Source organism: Excalfactoria chinensis, chromosome 10 (genome assembly GCF_039878825.1).
Source record: "Excalfactoria chinensis isolate bCotChi1 chromosome 10, bCotChi1.hap2, whole genome shotgun sequence".
Lineage (NCBI taxonomy): Eukaryota > Metazoa > Chordata > Aves > Galliformes > Phasianidae > Excalfactoria > Excalfactoria chinensis.
Window position 1 is genome coordinate 11,572,496 of NC_092834.1, and position 26,102 is coordinate 11,598,597.

Below are 26,102 nucleotides of genomic sequence, written 5' to 3' on the forward strand. Positions count from 1 at the left end.
TACATCTTATACCGATTACCTTTTTAAAAAGATCTCAAATAAATCAACTGCTCAGAAAAACATAAGAGCAATATAGATTACAGCTAATTTCCTTATTGAAGTGGACTTCAAGTGGTGGCTACTGGAAGAAATATTCTACACTTTAATTAGAACAAAATTTGTTATTGATTTTCATATTCATCTTCTAGCACACAAGTTTGGAACATACCCTGTGCACATGCTATATTAATATTCCATATGTATTATTAGATCAATATTTATTGTCATGGAAAATATTCTACTTTAATGGGAATTTACCATATCCTTATATTAAAATGTAGGCAAAATATGTTTGCCTACACAAATACTAGCTCATAGCATCTATTTCATTTTCCGTATCACTAACCACATGCACGTTCAGCAGCAACATTTAAACTTACAATAATTCCACTTTATTCAGTAAATCAAAGTACTTAGGATGTGATTCAGTTCTTATTAGGGACCTGTAATAGTAGCAGCAAGCAATTTGCTTTCCTTTCACTCCCCCTTCTTTGTGCTCCTCTTGTAGTCAACAGAGAAAAGATAAGCCCTTTTACTTACTCCTACTTCCTCCTATAAATTACAGACACAGCCTAAACTAGTAGCTGCTAGTTACGAGCTTATATTTATAAGCATAAATGCACATCCATAGTTTAGAGGAATTCCACTTGAAGTTAACTATACTCTTGTCATTTAATGCATTTCAGCATATGCCATTCCGAAATGGCTATTTGGAATAATACAGGCAACCCATCATGCTTAGAGATAGAATAAAAACTTTGACTAACCAAGAGATGGGTAGAGGCTGCATACAGAAATGCTGGGTTAGATTTTAATCTCTGTGACTGTGTTTTTCCCATGTCATAGAAGAAACAAAAGAAATATAAGGTGCTTTTTAGCAAGTGTTAACTTCAGAATTAACTTTGAAAGAAGTGCCAGCCACTCTCATTGTAATTTGGAGGATAAACTCTAACATATAATTTTCATTTGCTTAAGTATTTGTCCAGATAAGACAGTTCTGAAGCTAAAATGGTATAGCTGAACAATCGTCATAGGTACTAAAAACATCTGAACTTTTGTGAAGTCATTTGTCTAATTCAACAGAGTTACTGCTGACTCCACAGCAGGGTAAATACTGAAATATTCATAGAGATTCCTTATTTCACATCCCCAAATTATAAGCAGACTGGCTGTTTTCCCAGTTATCCATTATCTCTAGTACAATAACAGTGTTCAGAATTCTTTTTAAACTGCAAACGGTGATATATGAGGCTGACACAAAAATTGGGTCCGCTGCGGACTTCCATTTAGAGGCAAAGCCTCAGTCACGAAACCAGCAGCATAGTCAGAAGAGAAAAACAAACAAACCACTTTTTTGAAAACTACTAAAACTGTCCCATGTTCAAATCCATTATGAAATTTGAGCACAGAGCAACTGCTGAGACTATTCTCCAACTTTCGAGGAACTCGCAGGTAAGCAAATCCACAAGTCGTACATACGTGTCTGTCAGTTCAAAGACGGACAGATGAAAACTGTAAGAAAAGGCTTTGCTTCTGCTGAGTTTCGTTTGATACATCTTTCTCATACATCTAAACAATACTCCGTCTGCCTGAGTGACACTGAAGTATCTACACAGCTCTTGATCTAGGTCAGGCCAATTTCAAGGATCAATGCTACGACCTCTTATGTTCTCCTCTAATAAAGATTTAATTTACATTAAAGCAAGTACAGTATATCCTGGTAGGCTTAGATGGCATTTTCTTAGCTACCAGTGCAGAAGTGGAACAGAATAGATAAGGCTGATACAAACTAATTGCAGCAAATAACTGCATCCCTTATGCTCCAGACATTCCTTAAATGTAGCAATTGCAGCCCCCATTCTAGCCTGATACCAGTGGCAACAAGATACAGAAACAGTAATTAAAAGTATTTTTAATCATGTTGACCCTTTTAAAATATGTAAGATACGTGAGCATCCATTTTACTTTGTGTCAAATGAGTATCATTTTCATGGCTAAAGGGGAGATAGTTCAATGCATATTGTTTTTTGCATTCTTGGTACCACTATAATCCTATGGTATTAAGTCCCACTGATTTACAAATATTTCACTGCACTTTCGTATGATATTATCTAATTGCACTGGAATAAAATTGCAACTGAGATATAGTCATCTCTCTTCCAGCATCTCAACTTCTTGGGCTGCTTTAGTCATTGCATGATGATATAAAGGTACTACAGAATAACTGATGCAAAACAAGTTAAAATGAAAGCAATGATAAGAACAGATTGATAAGGAACAGTAAAAGTTGCCAAACTCCACTACAGTTTCAAATGCATCTAAATTTTCAGTGAAATTTAAATGACCTTTTGGGACATCTCAGAGTCAAGTTTTTATATGTTTTATAAGGTCTTTTTTATGAAATGGTCTACTCATGTGACTTTGAGAAGTGGCCTGCTTAGTTGTGCATTAAACAAAGAAAACATTCTAAATCACATTTTCCCCCACCTAAATTTCATACTGTTTTCAACATCAGTTTTAGAAGAGGCAAAGAATGTAGATGGAACAGTTCGAGGCTGATAGCATCTTCAAATGCCATTGTCTCTATAAAAATGATCGTATTTATTAATGAGTTCCATTCACTGCAATACCAGCTAATCATTCAGTCATCAGAATCTGACTTAAAACTTCTATACTGTTCAGAGCACATCACTAATATAATAGCTTATGTATAGCTTGTCATATAGAAATTTAACCTTCCTAATTAATCTAAGATGTTCATTTTTCTTCTTTGGTCACCTGCAGGTTACAGACAAACATAACTTACAGAAATTGAACAAATAACCTGACATTACCTGTTTCAATTTCCCAAACATAAACCGAATCATCTTCACACCCAACAATTAGCAGATTTTCAATGGGGTCAAATTTTATCTTCTTGACAGGAAACAGATGCTTTCTGGCATGTAAGAGACAGACTTTCTTCTGAAGGTGTAGAACTGCTACTGAGTGATCACTGCACACACAGCACACTACACTATGATATTGCAACTGCAAAACAGATTAAGAATTTTGTTATCAATATTGCAACAAAAGTCACCATGATATCATTGTCATAAGGCTGGAACAAGTTATTTAGTCATTTATTACCCAGAACATAATAACATTGGAAAATGCTTTATTTCAGACTACGCCTCCAAGTTATTTTTAGCAGGCAAGCTATAAAACAGATCTCCAGATCCTGTTCTGATTTTTCAAATTTAAGAATAGTTTAGACACCAGTATTTGGGCAGGCAAAGCAGTAGAAGTTGAACACTGGAACTTCTGTACTGTCATGCAGAAGAATATATTTACATTAAGGGTGACAGCACTGAAGCAGGTTCCCAGAGAGGTTGTAGAGTCTCCTTGTATGGCGATATTCTATACTTGTCTGGATGCGCAGCTGTGCACCCTACTGTAAAGTAACTGCCTTAGCAAGGGGGTTGGACTCAATGATTTCTTGAGGTCTCTTCTAATCCCTGTGATTCTGTCATTCTTGTAATTTTTGGTGATATGAACGAATTTGCCTGATGGAAAATATCATCAGCCCCATAAATGAACTGGATTATCATTCAAGCAGGTAAAATACAGTTTATCTAGATTCCAGAAAAATTGCACAAGAGCCTTACAAGTGTTAAGACCTTGAACTAGCCCTTTATGAAGAATTTAAATATAACATTACTAAAGATTTGTCAGATTCAAATATAATTTTACAATTGTGATATGAAAAAGGATGAGTACTGTTAAGAACTACAATTAAATACATCACAATTTTAGCATTTTTCTGTACCACTGAAATTGCAAGTTAACAAAATCTACACCCCAAAGTTAAAAGCAACTTTCAAACAAAACAATTAATTGATTGATTCGATTACTACTGTAAATCAAGGATTAAAATGCCACAGGGCGGACGTACTTGTATTTGAGATACTTTTTATTATATTTTTTACTTACTCTGCAGTTTTCTGGAGATCTCAATAGCTCTGTCACTGGACCAGATTGCAAAATAAATCGGTGCAAGACTTTTCCAGTAAATATGTCCCAACAGATCACTGTAGAATCCTGGCCCCCTGATAACAGCCAGCTGGGATCAAACCTTACTGAATTACCATGTGGATAAAGTAAACATGTAACTCTGCTACTATGACCATTCAAAACTTTATGAGGTAGATTACCTGAAACAACACAGTAAGTTATTTCTCTTATTTAAAAATAGAGGCTCCACATTCGATAAAACATTCGGTAAAACATCAGGAGATTCAGAAGAATATTTACAACTAAATTCTCATTCAAGGAGTTCTAAGCAAGGTGTCCTCTTACATGAGATCAAACAATTTTGGACACATACACTCCATAAGGGAGAACCAAAGCTGTACATGCTGACCTTCACTCAGCAGAAAGTATCTTTTTTTTTTTTTAAATTTCTGAAGTGAAATTATCTTTGAGAGGGAAAATGACAAAGATGACTGTTGCTTCTATCATATCCCACAGCTCTAACTCTAGTTGACTCCAATCCCCACATCCTTCATAAGACTAGCAGTGTAAAGTACTCTGGTAGTGATTTGATAAGTCACCTACAGGGAGGCTGGAAAGACTATCATAATCTATTTTCCTCGTTCAGACTTTGAGCCCCACCTCCACCTTCATGGAACATTTAAATGGATGACTGAAGGGAATGTCAGAAGCATGAAGTCTTCTGTACATCATTGAGAAAGTTAAGCAAAATTGTTAAAACTTACCTTTCAAAGCCACATTTTCTAGAAGTCTTGCTCTTGCAGTTTCTAGTCCTGGAGTTACGAAAATCTCCCCATTTTCACATCCACACACGAGCTTATCCAGACTGGGTATGTACACGGAGGAAGTCACAACTGCATTTTCAATTCCATCTTTAGACTCACAAAGATGATCTATAATGCCCTCTGCCACTGAATGGGCTTTATTAAAATTATCCTGGAGAGTCCATGTTGTTGAAATTGGAATTTCTAGAGTGTGGGGAGAAAAAAGCAGGAACATTATTTGTTTAAATTCATAAGAAAACAAAAACATATTTTTCATCTCACAGCCATTTTTTAAACTTATCCCTCCTGGACTTTTAGGTTGGAGTTGGCAGCTGCCAATCCAACAAGTTACATCATCTCACTGAAATCCTTTATTTTAAATATACCCACCTATGAACAGCCATAAGTAGAATCAACTTAGCAAATTTTCATTTAATGAAATTATGAGCAGATTGAAAAGAAACAGAATATTCATTCAACCACATGAAAAAATGATGATAATTACTGAACACTCTTCTTCTCCCCAACTACAGGGAGTCACCACACAGCAGAAGGATAAACAGCAATTTTTACTATTAAATATTTTCACAAGTTTGCATGATTTACAGGCATAGCTAAAGAGATTGCCCTGAGAACATAGAATTACCAGACCTTTTGGTGAACCGTCAAATGTTGATGCAGGAACATCAGGAACATGCCACAAAGTGATTCTTCCTGAAGCTTCCCCAGAAAAAAGAATCTTATAGAAAGGCTCCTTTCTTTCATTCATAAAGCCCATGACAAAAGGGAAACTCTGCCAAAAATAACTGTAAGTCAACCTTCTGATGTGGAAGAGGGTATAAAATAATGCAATAATTAATTTCGAATTCCAAGTTTGAGATCAGAAGCCATAGAAATATCAAAAACAGAACGTTATGCTCTTCTTCCAGAAAATAAGAAAATAGGAAACTCCAGGTGTATTTCCTATAAGGAATTTTAGCATAGAGCAGAAGCATACTTTGGAAACTGGTGCTGCTTGTTTGTTTTGGGGTCATTCTGAAGTACCACATCAGGATTCCTTCTGGGTGAAATTAAACTGAAAGATGTGCACAGGAGCACAGATGCTGCATTTCAGACACAAAGGTGCATAACAAAGAGATTTGCCAAAAAAAACCAAACAACAAAACAAAACAGAAAAATAATGCATGCTCAATAGCATGGATTGAACGCTCCTCAGCACAGTTTTCCTCTAAACAGAAGCATTAGTTAATAGTGTCAATGCAGCCAGACTGTATGCTCCATGAGGACTTTTTAATAGCATCTTCATAAGCAGAACATGTGTATTTGGGAGTAAATTTCACAATAAGCAACTCTACCACCATGTAACTTGGGTTACCATCTAAAGAGAGATGAAAACAGATTGTCACCCAGGTAGCTGAGTTCTGTAAAACAAACCTACTATAAAAATTACTCAGGTGGTAAAGTAAACATTTGAGTAAAAATATTAGAAAAGGGCAGCATACATGATTAAAAATGCATATGTTTGGGGGAAAAAATAAAATATGATCTTCCTTCTGTAACACCCTAACATTTGCTAAACCGTGTGTCTTGGCTATTTCTTTCCCCTCACAATATCTGACCTTTTGGCATCCTTCAGCAGTTATCTCATCTGATTTTAGATTAGAAGCATTTCTGGGAAAACTGGTTTGTTCTATTGCCTTTCCACTGAAAGCTGAATCTGTCAGGCTCCAGAAGTGCAAGCAACAAAAAGTTCCTAAGAGTCTCTGGTTGTCAACAAAAACAAAAGCTCACTAGAAAAAGCCCATACATTTGACAGTGTTTCTGGCCAGGAACAAATGAAAAATTGGTCTCTATTGCAGATCTTTATAAACTGCTGAAAAATTTGTTTAACTTCATTTACTGTAAGCACTGTCAGTTTGCCCACACTATAAGAGTTAGCTGTGTGATTATGACTATGAAGGCTTGATATAAAAACATTCTGCATAAAATGTCACCGAGTCAAAACCCTCCAAATCAGGATATGCATACGCTGCAACACACATACATTTCTTAATAGAACAGGAATGAAATAACTTGCTTTTTTTTTTTTTTTTTTTTTTTTTTCTTTTCTTTTTTTTTTCTTTTTTAAAGCAGAAGTGAAAGCAAAAGGTTCTAAAGCTATTTATGCTGCTTTTAACTTAAAGAAAACCTCTCCTCTTTTATTAAAAATCAGGAAATGCCAGGAGCTGAAAATACAGGATTTCTGTGAAAAATAAATAAATAAGCCAGAATTAAAGACAATGAATAACCCCAACTTTACAAGTAAACACACTGAATATGAAAAAATGCCTTCCTTGCTATTTAAAGACAAAAAGCCACACTTTGCAGCACTTAAATCTTTGTTGAAATTTCAGAAATTACAAACATATAATGAAGCGGCTTTTGAAACTCACTGTAAACTTTCATGAATTTACCTTATTTTCTTTCACATCAGTAAAGCAGAGTAAATGAGGATAAACAGTTTCTTTCAGCACCTTCCCATCTGCAGGATATATGCTTTTGGAAAGTCCGCTGCATAATTCAGAAAGAAAAGATTTAGAAAGTCTTTTTTTTTTTTTCCTTTTCTTTTCTCCTTTTTTAAAGAAAGGAGAACAGCAACATCTAAGATCCGCAAGTTAAATTAAAAGTTACCAAGCAATTACAAGCGACTTTGTGAAATCACAGCGCCAGCTGCCCAAGTTCTACATGGCTAATCTTATTCCTGTCTCCCCTGCTGTGGCAAACAAAGACTGAGGGCTGTCAAATTCAGGGTAAATCTTTGAGTGCCAAAGTGTTTTTGTTCTGGTTTTTGATCACTTGCAACACGCAGAGATTTTCCATAATAAACCTCCCAAAGTTCATCCTGTACCTGAACTTTTTGTGTGAATTTCCCATCTGAGCCCACCTGTTTAGCAGCTGGTAGATGTAACTGTAACCATCTTCTGTCCAGATGATAAGCCTGTAAGCTGCTAGTACTTCCCCACCAGCAAAGCACTGACCACTCTTACAGAACTCAGTACACAGCAAGGAGAAATCACAATAATCGTAGACCTGAGTCCCAAAAAAAAGAGCAAAATACAAACAAACAATATTGACACAATCGTATTAATTCAAGCTAGTTTTAGGCAAAGGATCAATGAAAAGAACATTATCTTGACTCAACCACCTCTTTTAAGCCAAAGCAATATTTATAACATTAAACTAGCATAACATCAGAATCAAACCATATGCCACAAAGATAAACTGAAACACAACAATAATAATTAACATTAAGGGCTTCTGCTACATTGGAGGATTTCAGATAGGGTTTGCTTAGTTTACTTTGCGTTTTCATTGTTATCTTTTACTGGACTGTTGAGTTCTTATGAAGAAACAATGAATTTAGCACATAACAATGACACTGAAGATTGATACATGCTGTTAATGCTTCTGTTTTTATTCTTTATGTATTCTCTAATAATCTTCTGATGCAATCACAGCACATTTTTAGCAAAACAGATTTTTCTTTGTTTGAGGAACAACAGATTTTTCTTTTTCACAAATTAATTGAAATTGAAGAACATTTACTTGTGAGAATTCTAGTAGCATTTTCTGTTTCTGGAGACTAGAAATAAAGAAGCAGCATGTTACCTTTGCATCCCCATCTTAAACAAAAGCATGGCAACCCAAGATATGGTCTTTGTGTTCCTTAGTAGTCTTGGAAAGAGTTTTCTTAGTCACATTCTACAACTTACTCCAACAGCATGAGGAAAAATTTCAGAATGAGAATTATTATGAATTACCCATTTGGAGCACAGGACTTTAGATAATTCGCTCTCTATTTTCGTAACCATAGAAGTGAGTTGAGACATTGAGGATACATGCAAGTCTCTCCCACAGCACATGCTACATATTTAAACAGTAATTTCATCATCATCTTTCTCTTTAGAGGAATATATAGCTTTAGGGTTATATATTTATTAAAACAGAAGCTCAAGATAAGCCACTTGGATATTCTGCTGTTTGAAGCAGCAGCATAGTTAAGTACACAAGCATACAAGACGCTACAGGACACATGCATTTTGTGAAAAGCACAGAAATTTATAAACAACAGGATATTACACTATTTTTTCATGCAAAACCTGCCCATTGTGCGCAAGAAAATTATCAGTGCTTTTATACAGACTTCTTTTTCCCCCAAAATAGCACAAGAGAAAATTCAAGGATACCCTACACAAAAGCATTAGACAAAGCTGATTCAACTCTATGAACTCCAGCCTTCCAGACGTGCCTGAATTGGACATTAATACTAATAGTCCAAAATCACCTTCAGAAAAATGTCACAATAGCAGCTTGTTTTTTAATGTAGCGCGGAGTGCTGTAATGCACCCAATGCTCTAAAACTGGGGGATACTTAGAAATAATCCCCTTCCTACCAAACCAATTTAATGTCAAACTTTTAAAGCAGAAATACTTAAAATGAAAACCTCAGTAACATAGTTAAGATAACTGAAGAGAAGACAGAACACACCTGACGATTAGCAAGGACTAATTTTAAAAGAGGAGGAATTTACATGTCAGAATTGATCACATCAGCTTCTCAAAGTTCTTAACAAAATCAAGCAAATATAATGATCAATAACATACCTGCCAGCATATGGACGACACAACCAGAAGGAGCCTTTCTGTGTAAGTGCAAAACCGTATTGCTCGGCAGTTTATACAGTCCAGAGACTTTGATTCCTTTTCACACACATTTTGCCTCTCCTTTGAGCAGAGAAGGAAAGAAAGCCATGTGATTTATTCCAGATAGCTCAACGTTTACATTTAGAATAGAAAGAAACTACTGAAAAATCATTTTGTTTAGTGTAAAGCAACATAAACTTCCTAATTAAAAGCAAGATTGGAAGACAGAGTTCACAATTACTGTATAAATAAATTACATCCTGCATGGCTGAGATCTTCATCAATGATTATACTGGGGTTAATTTAACTTTATGATTAAATGAGTGAAAAATTTTCTGCTTTGAAAGATATTGCCAGTATCATAACTTCCCTCAAAAGGGTTATGCTGGCTATGGAATCACTGTGCAGTAAGAGGGCAAACCATTCTTTCATTCCACCCCATATTAATATCAATTCAATCCAACTATATTTATTGAAGTACTGTTCTCAGTGCGTCTGCAGTAACTTGACTTTTACTAACTTTGCTCTCCTCTCTTCAAAAACAAAGTCTCAGACAGTAAAATAAAGGAGTAGTAGAAGCACACATGGTATGATGCTACGTGTTGATCAGTTTTTACAGTCTCCAGAATTTCTACAGTATAATAGTGTCTTTTTTCCCCTAGGAATGTTAGAAGGAAGCCCCAAAACATTGCAGAACAGTCAAAAACACATCACGTGAACACTTATACAGTATCAAACTTGACAGACTGTCCTGAGGGGCCTGATCCTATCAATTAACAAGTTGTGCAGTGGCATGCTCTGCAGTTTGTCAAATAAGGCAGTAATGTATTATGGATGCTCCAAAGAAGATTGATGACTTTTTGCCATTTCAGATGACAATTCCTAGTACTTAGCTATAATACTCTACTCTCTTTGTGACACCAGTCCTCAGAGTTCGACTAGAACTCAGAACACTGTATTCCAGTTCTAGCACCTGTGCAAGTCAAATGACTGCTACTGAGAATACTGACAAAATTTAACAGAATCAAGCAGTCTGAAGCTGGACAAATTGAGCCCCTGACACAGCAAGAGTGTTTTCTAAGTGAGGACAGTATTATGAAAAATATTTATGTATAATCTATAGAATCATTTTGAGAAAAATAACAAGGATGAAGCGAGAATAAAGAGGGTGAATTTTTAAATGCTCAGAGTCTAAGGAAAGATATGAACACTGCAATGTCAAGGTGAGAACTGGCCAATATCCCTACCAATTTTAAACAGCAATAGAAGGGTCAGTTTTCAGAATTTTGAAGAAACTTAATAAGACTCTAGCGTCTTCAAATATGGACAAATTAATCAATCTGGATTAATGTATATACATAAGATTCTCATTCATATTCTGCTTCAGTGTATCTTCACTTGATGTCATTCTTATGTTTATCTTATTGTTGCAATTGTCATTTTGCAAACTGACCTGTATGCTGGTCAAAGATGAAGATAGGTCCCATGCTTTTAGAACTCCAGTTACAGACACAGCAACCAGTGAGTCTTCTGTGAAAAGTAGACAATCACTTTTAAACAAGAGTCCAAACAATGCCTAACAAAAAGAAAAACCTTGGCATAGACAGTGGTTCTCTATACAGCACTTAATCTGATAGATTCTACAGGGCACAGTTTAAATGAATTATGAATCAACTCATTCGTACTTAGAAATACAAAGCATGCAAGCAAACAGTGAATAATTATTTTGTCCAACCAGGTACATTCCAAGCAAAGATAAAATAGCAGTTCTGTGTCCATAATTTCCCTGATATTACCAAATTAATTTGTACTTATCTCCAAACAAGCTGTTGTAGAGGTCATTTGTTTTTCTCTTTATGAAACAAAGAAAGAAACGTGACTAACATCAAGTGTATTATAGACACCTTATGTACTAATAATGGAACAATGTCTTATGCATAAGTGCTCTTTAAAGCACGCTTAAGTATTTATTAATCTAATGAGAGAACACTGTTCATACAGAAATATTTCATTAAATTAATTGGTCTATATGAATATCTATACTGTATACCTTGAATTCTTGCGGAGTGAACAATGCACATACAATTTATCCAGTCAGAAGACTGAGAAGACAAAGTGTGCAGAACACCCAAAGTCTTAGCATCAATAATAAGAACATCTTGATATTCTCCAAAACAAAGAAGCCAGCCTTCACCCGTCATTCGGAAAGAGCAATGGTAATACTGTGCAGTGTGGAGAAAAGAGAATTAGTATAATGAGCTCTGGAAATGTGTGTGCATATCATTCACATTAAGCATATCACAGTTAGAAATGTATTCAACACTCTGAATTACACACATGAAACAGTAATCAATTTTGGTAGAATTGCAAGTGTTCCACATAAATATATAACAAATTAATAATATACGTTTAAATTTTAGAAAAAGGGACTTAATACTGAAAACATTATCTGCCCTGTCTAGCAGCTAGGATTTTTGAAAGGCTGTTAATGGATGTTAATTTCCATTCTAAATTGCTAGAAAGTTTGGTAGTGATTTCTGAGAGCTCACCTCCTCCAAACATCTGATCTACACTTATCGAGAAGGACAAAGTCTGGGGGTAATTTAGGTAAAAATGAAGAGGATTTATATTGAATTTCCAATTATTTTCAGGATTAATTTCTACTCGGCAATGTATTCTTAGTATGATACTCGTTGCCCTCCTGTTCAAGAAATCCATTATTTCTCCAAAATAAATAAATAAATAAATAGATAAATAAATAAATAAAAATCAAATAAAGAAAGGAATAAATTCATAGCAAAGGACTTGATAACAGACAACAGGGATGCAGGTGTTTTATATGTTCAAGGATATTTTTCTGTACCTCCAGTTTGGGTTAGATGGGTCTCAAAGTATCAGTTAACTAACTCAAGCCTTATAACAAAAGATCCATAAATAGCTGGGAATAGGATAAGTACTGTCACAGAAATGAACAATCAGATGGAGAAATGCTTAGAAATGGATGAATCTGTAACTGTTACTCAAATATATAAGGTTACCCAAATATATGAGGTTAGTCCTCAGCCAGTTCTCTAAGATCCCACTTTTGTTAAGATCCCAGAAATGGTCAGGAGTTGACCTTGGTGTTAAGTTCCACTACAAATCAGAAGTATTGTTTGCACTGCTCGACATCTGCCATTTGTAATAGAACTACTGATGCTGAACAAAAGGAACGTACCAAGCCAGATAACGTCAACTAAAACGTTTTTAAATGATGATGCTAAAACAGTATGCAATACGACTCCCAGACAAAACTCCATATGAAGCTGAAGTTTTGTCACACAGGAAAAAGAGGAAAAGAAGCATAACAACAAAAAGCCATAGCCAAACAAAACCAAAGAACACAAAACAATTACAAGTACTCAAAGACTGTGTTTTAAAAATTGCTTCTTGTCCTAGTTGCAGTATTTTCATTCTTAGGAAAGTTTTCTTCTTAGGTGCTCACACTGCCCTTTAGCCATCTTAGCACATCAAAATTATAGACCAAAAAATCATTACCTAGTCACAATGGTACTACTTTTAATAGAGAAGTAACACTATTCTGAAAGTATTTGCATCTCCTACTTGAAGAGCTAAGCTTCTGCCACTGATCTTCAGAGAAGCACATAAGTCACCAGATAATCAGCCAGGCTATATATGTCTGCTTCTCTGCAGAATTTCTCCAAAACTATTAAAATCTAATAAAGCAACACACAACACCGATGATACCATACTTCAAATACATAACTAAGTATTAATATTATGTGTAATTAAACACTAAAAGCATATATGTTTTCTATCACGTATACATTAGTACTATCTAGAAAAACGGCTTACAGCATTTTTGTACATGTTCATGTACGAGTAAACAGACTGATAAGAAGCTACTCATCTACAGTTTCTACTTTGTAATTTAGCCATAGTTTAAGAGTCGTGTGAGAACTCAATGAAGTCTCAGATTCCCATCACCGGGAGAATTAATTCCTCTGTAGTCTTCTTCACTGAAGAAAAACATCTTTTTAATTGACCTATGAGCTCTCAGCTCTTTTATTACCATTTCACAAATAAAAGTATCTCTGAATCAAATCCATACATGTTAGGCTCTAAATCACATATTTTAAACACCCTCACATTCACATCTACGTATTTGATGTACCTTATCCAGTTAAGGCAGAGACTTGAAATGATTTGAAGATTTAAAGCAGTTTGGCCAGTGAGACCAAGCACACCAGTAATCTGTCCCCCACTTTCTGCAATGAATGAAAGTGCATTTTTGGTAGTGGGGCAGACCAGTCTTCGAGGTCAGTCATTAAGGCACTCAGTTTGCCTAGATTCCTTGCACTTCAGAAATAGATCACCCGGAAGTCAGCATTAAAACTTGAAGCTCCCATGCCATTTTAACAAAGGACAAGAGTAAAAGACTGCAAGACAATTTTACTTCACACCACATCTTTAAAATGCAGAAATAAGATTGCATTCTAAACACTTTAAATGAGAATCAGTTTGATTTGATTAAGGAATACTGAGTCTTATTTTCTGAGAAGGAATCTAAAAGGAAAAATAACATAAAACTAGTTTTGCAGCAATTTCCTATGAATTATGTTTAGAACTCTATTTAAAACTACCTATTTATTAAAACATAAATCAAGTTAGTAGAGGAAAAACTTCACTTGTAATGAACAGGGATATTTCATGAAAAGTTTCCATACTTACATAGATTGCTGTATGCCTATAAGGAAGCTTTGTGTTCTCAATGCACAGTCCACTAGTGACATTCCAAACACACATCTCCCTGCCAAAGATAACTTCATATTATTCTCTGTCATTTCCACTCAGTTGGATGGAATAATTTTGTGCCACCAAGTTTTTCTTTAGTGCTATACTTAAGTGCAGTCTGGTCATTTATGTGGCTTTTTGTTACAGATTACTGGGTATGAAAACGTCGCAGTCATTAGCAGGGCATGACATACAGTATCTGTTGCTTTTTGTTTTGGTAATTACACACTGCTACTTCGCAGCAAACCTGACTTTAAGGCCAACTCTGGTCTACAACAAATTGTAGGTATACTGCCATTATAGCTCGTCAAAGCATCACTATAACTATCATTCGTTGGAACGACATCCTCCTGAAAATGATTCATTTCACTCAGCTTAAACCACACGTTTTGAAAACGTAATGCATCTTCTGCTGCGGGCTTCGGGAAGAACTGACACCCTCGGTGAAGAAGAAACAGTGCCACCATGAGGCTGCTGTAGAAGGCTCTCGAAAACCTGAATGGCAGTTCTGCTTCTTAACATGCAAGAGCCCTGTTTTAGACAGCCTAAGAGCCCTGTTTTAGACAGCCTCATTAGCTAGTTTTGCTCCTCACTGAGATATTGGTCAAGATACTACTGAGATAGAGTACCAATTGAAATGCAGTAAATGAATTTTTACATGGATTGGAGTCCAAGCTCAGCAATAATAATCTCAGCTTTGGGTTTTAAATAATTATATCCACAATTTCTCAGATTATATTCAAAGGCATTTTTAATAAGAGGAGTCTTAAACATTAGGGGGATATATATATATATATATATAATTTTATATAATTTAATTTATATAATATAAATTATATATATATATATATATTAATTTATATAATATAAAAATTATTTAGTGGCCTGCATTTTAATCTACTTACTGACTTAATGTTTTTTCACTTCTGCAGGAGTACAATCTATATACACAGTATGCCAGCATTTGTAGAACAAAAATAGTAACTTTTGGTCTTTGGTAATCATTTTCAAGGCAGTGAGTTACTTCTTGTTTATATTAGAATCCTTCTGGAATAAATCAGTTAAGGAAATATTCAAGGGATTCTGATGAGGGATTTAGAGTGGAGAAAAGAAGAAAAGAAGTATCTCCCACACAATTTCCTCTGTCCCCAATGCAAAGAGGTAGTGTCTTGAAAATGGCAAAAAATTGAAGGACTCACAGGCCAGAAAATAGAGTTTGATTGATTCCATATCTCCTGAAGATGAGGTTTCCTATTTGTACTTCTCAATTTCACATTGTAACCTTCCAGGCATAAGTGATACATATTCTGCATTTACTCAGTACAGAATTTAAGCAAGCAATAGTTTGGTAGTTTGGAAAGCAAGTATTTAAAGCAGCCAGAAGACTGTTCAGTCCTACCAGTGTTCATTCCAAGCAAGCCCACTATGGCAGAAACTTCAGATTGTGAATATCTGTATGTATCGCACCTACAGCAAAAACCTCACTGTTTCTTAACACATTTCATCACAGCTCTTTTGGAAATAGTGTCTTCCATTATGATCTGGAAATGATATTGCACTAATAGAACTTCAGAACTAAGATGAAAGATAGGTTCACTTCTGAGCCCTCAAGCAGAATTGTCAGAGAGCAATCAAAAACTAATTCTGTAGTTCTCCCACTATTATTTTCTGATGAATTTTCAAAGCTTAGACTGCCCCACTGGGCAGATAGAGGTAAACAGTTTGGTTAAAATGCCTGAATCACATTGCTCAGTTTGCCTCTCCTTGCAGCCTGAAGTTTGAGAATTAGAGATCCGAGTAGCTGGAAGGAAAGGATAAACAGTGTTCTCAGTGCAAAAGTAGTACAGAAATTGAAGCTTATAGGGGCAACTGACAAGAGTTCATCATGAAAAGAGATGCCTTGTTAATTGAAAAAGGTGAAGCTAAGATGAACGAGGAATATAATCAAGCATCAAGACAAAGTTTTTTAAGGAAAGTCATTAAGGAAGTTAAAAAAAAAACAGCTCTAACTGCTTTCAGAAGCTGAAAACCACAACACATAGGCTTCAGATTCCAGCACAATGGGTTGTAAAATATTCAAGGAAATAAAAACTCTCATACGTTACTCTGGCAGGACTGCAGAAATTAGTTTAAGTGCAGTTCCAAATCACAACAAATGTACAAGAAAATCTGAAAGATCAGGAAGCTCAGGGGACGTGTTCCAGGACAGCTGATGCAATTTAAAGAAACATTAAAGAAAGAGACAAAGAACATTAACACCATTTATTCAAGACTAGTTTTTTCCAGTGCTTCCAGATGTGGTCACTGAGCAAGCACAACCTGCATCAAGGACATTAGCCTCCTTCCTGATTCAATTCTTGAGATCAAATTCAGGAAGAAAAAAAGCCATCATGATATTAAAATTATGAACGTCCCAACCCCTCCCCCTATAGCCCATTATCCTGCATTTGAATCAGACCTAACTGACTCTCTGAATAACTCATTCTCCTGACTACTAACTGGTCACCTCTGCTTGCCAAACTCTTCTATTGCATAAGAGATGAATTCTTGGTTAGCCGACTGTATATGAGAAATAGTCATTATCATAATTACTTTAATTGGATTAAAAACTGTTTGCCAAATGCAGACTTTGATCTACATTTGATGTACATTTCATGATTCAAAACAAAAATGAATTGAGTATTCAGTTACCTACCCATTTTCAGTAGCACTTACTACGTATGGCTGTTTCTCAAACTCTCTTGCTTTTGCCAAACAAGTTACAGAAGCAGTATGGCCAAAGAGAATTTCTTTAGATGAAATCTAGGAGAATAATACAATGGTTTAACTTAAACAGAGCACTTTCTTTATAAACTACCAAGATCTAAAAACTAGTAAATCCTATTTGTAGATATTAGCAGTAATTGACAATGCACTTTTTATTCTTATGTTCTTCTGCCGTGTTCCTGAAATATACAGAGATGTGTACTGATCATGCAACTTTGCATGCTGCCAATAGGAATTATAGTCTTTAAACACTATCGTCTAGAATCTGCTCCTAAAGAATTTATGCAGTGTCAATGAGCAGGCAAAGTACAGCATCTCTCTGGCCTACACTATGCTGCAAAATAAGTGGCAAGTGAAGCAGGGAATTGATATAGCAAAGCAGTTAAGCATGTATTTAATGCTATGTGTTAAAGTAACATCTCTGGTGAGGATGAGCTTCATCTCACGCAAAGATCATTTTAGTGGGAAAAAAGTAGCAGCACAAAAGCATAAACTAAAGTGCCAAGATATGTTCAAACTCAAATGGCACAGCAAAATCCAACAGAACCATCACTAAGAACACAATAAAAATTTAGAGTTGCTTTGACTTCATTCCACTTTTAGAGAAATGGACATGAAATAGGAGTGATTCGTCAGTAGTTTTGCAGTTTAATTATATTGTAATTACAATATTTCATCTTTTATCTTGAAATGACAGACCACACTCAACAACTGTATTGAAGCAAAAAGAATTCACGGTGTAAGAACTGCAGTAGTTACATGTTTTTGTACAGCGATTACAGTACATAATCTCAAAATAATCCATAAACCAGACAATTCCACTGTTTATAGTAAAAGGTAAAACCTCAGTTTATCAATTTGGTAGAAACAAACCTTTAATTCTGATGAAAGATCCCAGAGACATATTTGCCCCTCTTGACTTCCAGTAACAATAGTCCGCTGGTCATCTGTAATCATAATGGCAGTGATGCTGTGAGACGGAGCAATTCTCCCCCACACTGCCACAGCTGGTATCGATACCCTCATAGCTCACACCTAAAAACAGAAACAAGTCAAGGTGATTGTAAGCCACATGGAAAGTAAAAGAAATAATTAAAATAAATAAATTATAAAAAAAACCAAAAAACACACACACAACGGAAACATGCACAACACATCAACAGAAAAAAACCACAACCAAGCAATTAAATCAGCACTGAAAAGGTGAGCTCAGAAAAGCTGATGAAGTATTGAGACTGGCTGTTGCCAATATCTCATTAACGCTTTCATTAATAGCTTGAGAAGAAAGAAGGGACAGAGAAGAGCTGCTGTTTTAAATATTTGCTGTGCCAAAAAGGACAAGTACGATCACAATGTAAGCATACCCTACATAACATGCCTGAGCTCTAAGGAGAGAATGGATTGAGAGTGATCAGGAGAGCAGAACCTCCTAGAGACAGAATAGTGGAACTGAATTCCCCCTGTGGAAGAAATAACACCTGCTGACATTCATCAATGCTTGCTGTATGTTTATGGAGACCAACCAGTGGATGTGAGCACAGTGAGACAATGGATGCTGCTTTTCAGCAGGAGCAACAAGGATAATGAAAAGCAAGCAGTGTTTCAGATGGTGATGAACAGCAGAATGCCTAGAACATGACAGACAGCACCAAGATGTTTCCCCTTTGTCTTCCTTATCTGCGTGTGCAATGACTTCTCGATTGTATTCGCATTCTACAGCAATCTTTAGGACAAAAGGAGTGTTAGGAGGAAGTAAACGACAACCCCGAGGACTAACAATGGACCTACAGAGGACCATCACAAGGTTAGAAGGCTAGCTGACAATGAAAATCGCCAAATAAGGCTATGTCCGTTGGGCAATTATTAGGGTTCGATGGGATAATTAGTTTGGGAGTGCGGTAAGTATGTAATACACAAGTATATATGTGTGTGTGTGTGTGTGTATAACCTGCTCACGAACGATCAGCTAGTGCACCATTCTTGGAGAGTTATCTCGATGCTACCCCAGCGCGACCATAAAGAATACCATGATGAACTGTAACAAAACCTCGAAGTTAAGTTTCTACTCAACGATTTCTTTAAATCACCACTTTATGCCTCAGCAAGTACGGTGATGAGCGCTGTCTTTTGGGTTAACAAAGAGATGATTCTTCTGGATTTCCTAAAACACAAACCATCCATGCTGACTGCTACATCATGACGCTGACTAAGCTGAAGGCTTGAGCTTCCAGACTCAGGCCAGAGAAGTAGATCACCTCTCTCTTGCAACACAATATGGGCCAGACCCCATACAACTTTGAAGACCATGGAACAAATTGCCAGTCTTGGCTGGACTATCCGATCACATGCACCATATAGTCCAGATTTGGCACCAATGAAAGATGTGCTGTGTGGGCAACATCATCATAGCAGCAGCGAACAGTGGGTCACTCATGCTGCTGCACATTTTTACAAACATGGCACACAGGCTCTTGCTTATCACTGGTGAAAATGCATAGCTAATGGTGGTGTCTACATTGAAATATAGTGTTTTATAGCTGAGCTCTATCAAGTAGTATTATTGTGTTCTTCGTATCTGTTGTATTTTACATGAAATAAATAGAAGACATTACTTTCGGAGCAACCTATGACTTATTAGCACATTTTTAGGCCACAACTGTTATGAATTGATAAACTGATATTACTCTGGACAAATCATTCTGAACTCCTTTATATGTAATTTTTCACAGAAACATTTTGTACTTTTTCCCTTGTGTTGTGGCTGAAGTGCAAGAGAAACAGAGGACAAGGCATTTTAACTTGTGTTAATGTAACTGTCCTTAAATCTTCCTCCTCTTCTTAACTTTCTTTAACATCAAGATATCGATGTACAAGATAAAGAGTACTTTGCATAAATATTTTGACTCTAGGAATACCGCAACTGCCCAAGAAATACTGCAGGCTTATTTGCACAAATGCACATATTCACACTTTGCCTGAAAATATTGGTTTTATCAAAGATACATAGTGAAGCTGATAGCACCAACAGCAAAATTTCTTACTTTTCTAAAGCAAATTATTTATCATACTATTGCTTTAAAGAGGTAAAGCTTTTCCACAAAGTCAAATACTGCCCAAGGCATTTCTCGCCTGCATGTAAGCTTATCAGCACATGTTAAATTCCTCCAGCTTTGCCCATTCAAGCATGTCTGATTCACAGTGTTAACTCATAATCCAACTTTAAATCACGTTCCTCAGTCATGTTCCCATTTCTCTCTGCTTGCGACCTAATGAACTCTTGTTTGTCCTGCCTTCCTCTGGCTGCCAGAAAGTACTCCCTCATAACTGTAAAAAATATATTCTTGTTCTTAGTTAAAATCATACCATTTCATTCCACCTATAACATCACATCTCCACCATCCTGACCCTTGTTTTATGAACATGTCTCACCAGAACCACAGCACAATCCTCTTAACTTTGAAAATAACTTTCTGCCACCACATTGATGTCAGCAATGTTGCTGACAACTTTGCTATGAATTGCTCTTCAGAATCCCATTGTATTCATGAATCTGAAAACAATCAACAATATTTTGCAGATATGAAGCAGCAAGAGTACATGCAGGTTCTTATACGTTTAAGCAATGCAGTAAATTAGAAAAGAAAATGAAACACCGAGAAAGAAACTTAGAATAGAAATCAGAATACAATGGAGATGAAAAGGCTCCAAAGAAGAAGGCTATTCTTTCTCCCACCTCTTCGTGTTTTAATACATATTTCAAGATCTTGAACCACACCTCCCCCTCTACTTGGCTTTGATAGCTTCCCCTCATTCTCATTCTGAGGACCTTGGTTGCCACTACATTTCTAGTTTAAGATTTAACGGGACTTCTTCTGGGACCTGCCAGGCCTACACCTTCATCAGCCAGTGCAGTCACTGCTGAGTGACCACCAGACCTCCCCTGGGGTGCAACCATGCTGCTTTTTCAGTCCAAGGGAGCAAGAGCCTGGGACCAGGAATCAATACAACTCATTTTAACTAGCAAGAACCACCTAGTAATACCTTGTTTGTATTTCTTGAACGAGTGACACAAGAAACACTTATTTCATTCCACACAGTAATTCACCACAATCAGAAGGAGCACAGTAAGGGCAACACCATCTCCCAGCTGCTGATTACATCAAAGGTTTGCAGCACAAATTCAATTTTATGATGTTAATCTCAGCCTGCCACTCAGAAATTTTCTCTGAGGGATATGATTTTTTTTCTCTGGATTTCATTTTAAGAATGATTTTCTTCTTCAACAATCAATAAAGATATGTTTTCATCAAAAGACTCTATCTTGGCAGAATTCAATTGGCCATTTGAAAACCTTTTGGTGACACAATATTAATTAAAATAGTTTATGTTGCCCCTAAACTGGAAAATGGGGCAGGAAAACCACCAGCAACTTGGAACTCTCTTGCTGCACACACTGATACAGGGTATGGTAAAATAACCTGCACCTCCTTGAAGTTAGCATTGCCCCATAAGCTATTACTTTAAGCTTGCTAGGAAAGCATTGTGAGACACCTTTTTCCAAACACAAAAACCAAAATACATGGAAGAATATAAAATCCCTTTCTTCCACCACCATTAAAATGTCTTGGATATAATAGCAGTGTACACACTTGATATCCATTAATACATAGATAACCATTAATACCCATTAATACATAGTAGAAGCCAAAGTCACACATCACCTGCAAGAGCTTTGATGAACTTTCATTTTTATGAAACACCACATTGTGTAACAAAGTAGCCAAAACTAAGCCTATGGAATTCATTACTTACACTGCTTTAATAGGGGAGAAAACCAAGCAAGGTCAAGATGTTGAATCTGAAAAAGTTAAAAATAAATAAAATCCCCAAGAGAAAGGCAGAAAATATGCATCAAAGATTGAGTCACTCAGTTTGTCTTCCCTGAGTGACCTTGAAGTCACTGAAGATACATCGTCAGAAGGGTGTTGGTCTGGGTTCAGCTGCGCTGTACTCCAGAATGTTGAAATAACAAACAGAACTGGAATCAGACGCTAGAAATAAAACATTTCACCAGATTTGGCTTTTGTGTAGTGATGCAATAATCACTAATTAGTAGTGTAATCAAGCACATCATCATGAAAGTTTCCCAACTGTGACTATTTAAGAACTCCTCACTTTTCCCTTTTGCTCTTCTAGTACTCTTTATTACCAAACAGGCCTCTACACAATGTTCCCTGCTACGGGGCACACAACTGTTTAGTGTAAACAGCCCTGAATGATTTATAATATACACACAGCCAGTCCCATACAAAGACACAGTTTATTATGAAGCAAAGTCCGAACCTGACTCAACGCTTTGCAAGGCACAGATTGCACTTTTTGTTACAGTATAGTTCTAATTTTAACATTCGAAGTGTTTAATGAGAAGCTTGGTCCTGTCACACCATCGGCCATGAAAGCAGTACAGATCTTTGGAGCAGAACCAGCTCACACAGCAGCAGTGTCTGTAATGAGCGTTCCCAAAGCTCACATACCCTTAACGAAGGCATTACCTATTTGTTGAAGTTACACAACACACTCAGGAAACACCACTATGTTATGTAATAGAATCATAAAGGCTGGAAAGACCACTAAGATCACAGTCCAGCAACCAACCCACAGTTGTGACAGCTCGAGACCATACCCTTCAGTGTCACATTTACCCTTCTTGAGCACCTTCAGGGCCAGTGACTCCACGAGCTCCCTGGACAGCCTGTTCACCCGGTGCCAAGCCACTCTTTCTGAGTTTATCCCTAATATCCAACCTGAGCGTCCCCCGACATAACTTAAGGCCATTCCCTCTCATCCTACTGCTATTACCCAGGAGCAGGGGCTGAACCCCACCTCACCGCAACCTCCTTTCAGGGAGCTGCAGTCCTAGCAAGGACTGAAGAAACAACTGTGACCACGAGGCTCTCAGCGAGCCCTCTCGATTCACTGAGCAGAATTCCTAATCCGAACCACTGCTAAGAGACAAGGTGTGGAAGGTGTACATACATATCTAGTTATTCTGGAATCTAAACACCCACACGAGACGTTAAACATCACAAACTGGAATTTAAATGCCACTCAAACACAGAGCATCTGCTGACAGATACGCAGACAGGCCACAACCAATTACAAAATAAGAGCTAAAAGAAAAAGTCAGCTCTACTTGCAGCACAGCAGAGCTCGCCCTGCCCTCCCATCACCACGCCAAGCCCGAGCGCCGCGAGGGGTCTGCAAAGCAAAAGCCTCGTGCACAGCGCGCGCCTCGCCCCGCGCCGTGGGGAGGCTGCACTCCGCGCTCAGCGGCTCTGGGATAAAAGCAGAGCTGAGCCAGCGCAGCCCCTCACCTGGAGCCGCTCCGGGAACTGCGAGCGAGAGAAACACCGAGGGGAGAGGCAGGGAGCGAGAGCAGGCTGCGTCCTGCTCCGGAGGGGTGACGCAAAGCTCTGAGCTCGCCCGCGGGACGGCGGCCGGAGCAAAGCTGGTACGAACCGCCCGCAGCTCGCGCCGCCCGCAGCCCGATCAGAACGCGGAGCGCCCACAGAGGTGACGCACTCACACAGCAGCTCTCTGCCTCGACAGCTCGAGGGGAAAAGGACGGAGAGCCCGAAGGAAGGAAGAACAAAACAACAAGAAAAATAGTAGGTAGAAAATAAAAAGGACTTAGGGTTAAACTTGGGAGACGCCAGCACAGCCCGTCCATCCACCCGCCCCTCGCTAATGAGGTGGAGGTCACGCCGCACCCAGAGCACGTCCGACGGGTGAGCACCCGGCCCTCAGAAACCCCCCTCCCCCCCCCCTTTACTTATGCTAAACTACCATACAGGGCAAAGAAGTATTGCGCTTCTGCTCGCGGCAGCGGGACGCAGGTGTTCCGAGCGGGGCCAGCGAAGCACGGAGCGGCTGCTTTGGGCTCCCATGTGGGCGCTGCGGGGGAGCGTGATTCCAAGCGGGCGGGCGGGGCTCTGCGCGGTGCGGGGGGTACGCGCTGCTCAGCTTCGAGGGCTTAAAGAGAGCTTAGGTGGACTGCTGTGAATAGAGAGCGAGCACGAGAGAAGACAGCGAGTAGATGTGGTGGTTGTTTGTTCGCTCGCGAGCTTTTGCTTTTTCTAGGTGGTAGACATAATGAAGCTGAGACCTGGCAGTTGTTTCTGTGAGTATCCAGCACGGGCTGGCTGTGGTGCGTGCTGTGAGTTTGTTGCAGCTGCTGGAAAGCTCTCACGGGGCTGAGCGAAGGGCTGCAAACAAAGCAACGGGAACCGGTGATACTGAAAAGTTTGCGTCGCTAAACGTATTGCTTCCTAAATCTGCGTTCTTTGTATTTATTGGAATAATATTAAAACATACAGAGACCTGAGATGGTATAAAGAGGCTTAAGTATGTTTTTAGTGTCTGTAGTTTGCTTGTTTAAATGCACCAGTTACTGCAGTGCCTTATGCCTGCTGTGTTTTTATTTTAGTCTTGTTGAGCTCGTGCTTGTGTTAGAGGTGTTTCCCTGAGGTTTCTGCTTTGAGATAAAGAACGGTATTCCAAAATACATTGACGTGATTGCAGCCTTCGTCCACGGGACGTGTTATAGAGGTGAGTAACCATAAAGAAAAGAAGTTCGTAGAGTTTGTGGAACTTCAAAATATGCTCTGCCCTTTCCCTCTTCCCCCCCTTCCCCACCTTGTTCTGCACTTTAGCTTTTGTAAGACTCAGAACTCGCTTGGAAACTTACCGTATTTCTTGTAAACAACTTTGTGAGGGAGAACTTCTTCTGCTTCTTCACTTGGAATGATTTCGCATAGGGAAGTAACTACTAAGGAAAGGAGACCTCTGAACTGATGGGATCCAGAAGGCAAGGGAAGTTAACAGGTCAAAATGCACAAAGGATGGGGGTGTAGAAAGTGAATGAAATCAACACTGGGATTGAACATTCTCTTCTGAAGGAGATGAATTGTTGGTTTGGTTCTTTTGCTCCGAAGGTGACGTTCCTGCTCTAAAGCTACAGTTATTTCTAGTTCTATTCCTCGAGTGCATTTTCACGTACAGATACAGAAGATAAACATTCTAAACTCAGCTCTTTCCCTAATTCTTTCTCTGTAGATACCACTCATACCACCTCATTTTACCTCCTGTGTGTGTATATGTGATCTTCTTTTCTGATTCTTCTGTTGAAGAGAGCTTATGTAGGTTCACAGAGTGCTTCATGCAGGAATGCTGTGTTTATTGCAAACTTGGACACCAGGCTGTGCAGAAACATGCAGTTAGCTTCTGTGTTAGTGTCTTATTTTCCCAAACTGTAATTGGATCAAAACAAGGCTTACAATGAGCAACTTACACGAGCCAAAGTATTCATCTGGCTTCATTTAGTAACCAGAGCTTCTTTTTGAGACAAATATGAGCAATTAGGGGTTAACAACATTGTTGACAGATGTCACATAACAAAGTGGGAAGCTTAGTTGTAGCTTAGATTGCATTGGGGCAGAGTTGTCAAGTGGTGAGAATTTATTGTATGAAGCTACATGTCATAGCAATTAAGCTGTTCTTTTGCAAAGGTAGGCTCTGGTTGGGTTCAGCACTCCTGGAGATTTAAGGATGCTGTTGATTAAATTAGTGCTTTTATGAGAATAAGCATGGTTTCACAAATTAGTACTGGATAAACAGGAGATGGAAGATGCTACTTGTCACGGAGTAGAATTAAAGCAAGGCAAAGTTCAATCTCTTGTCATCTCTTCAGATTTGAAAAACACAACTTACTATTTCCCAAGGAAAATAATGTTTGAATCTCTAGGTCCAAAGATAAGGTAGTGATGTGGGTTATCGTTTGAAAATGGATGTGTTTCTGCCTTAATTAAGGCGGTGCTGGAGCATGAAGTGTAATACACATTTTCCGACGCTAGAGGGAGCCAGGGGAAAAGCAGAGGAAAAAACACTGTTCAATTTTCCTGAGAATGCGGAAACAGAATTTGTTATTGCTAAATTGGCGTTCAAGTCGATTAAGGTTGCAGAAGT

At 37.8% G+C, this 26,102-nt stretch overlaps 1 protein-coding gene across 1 annotated transcript in view; it reads right to left on the reverse strand.

Annotated features, from left to right (window-relative positions):
* The window catches only part of WDR72 (WD repeat domain 72), a 97,396-nt gene extending 73,656 nt beyond the window's left edge, over positions 1-23,740 (reverse strand). Inside the window, exons 1-13 of the mRNA XM_072345101.1 lie at positions 23,453-23,740; positions 17,952-18,113; positions 17,008-17,114; positions 14,250-14,328; positions 11,569-11,740; positions 10,972-11,048; positions 9,480-9,599; positions 7,759-7,904; positions 7,289-7,385; positions 5,487-5,628; positions 4,797-5,039; positions 4,012-4,232; positions 2,874-3,069 (exon numbers count right to left, since the gene is read on the reverse strand). Coding sequence (XP_072201202.1) covers positions 2,874-3,069; positions 4,012-4,232; positions 4,797-5,039; positions 5,487-5,628; positions 7,289-7,385; positions 7,759-7,904; positions 9,480-9,599; positions 10,972-11,048; positions 11,569-11,740; positions 14,250-14,328; positions 17,008-17,114; positions 17,952-18,104 — 1,753 coding nt within the window. The 5' untranslated portion in view covers positions 18,105-18,113; positions 23,453-23,740. The remainder of the gene's footprint in view (positions 1-2,873; positions 3,070-4,011; positions 4,233-4,796; positions 5,040-5,486; positions 5,629-7,288; positions 7,386-7,758; positions 7,905-9,479; positions 9,600-10,971; positions 11,049-11,568; positions 11,741-14,249; positions 14,329-17,007; positions 17,115-17,951; positions 18,114-23,452) is intronic.
* Positions 23,741-26,102: the final 2,362 nt, after the last annotated feature.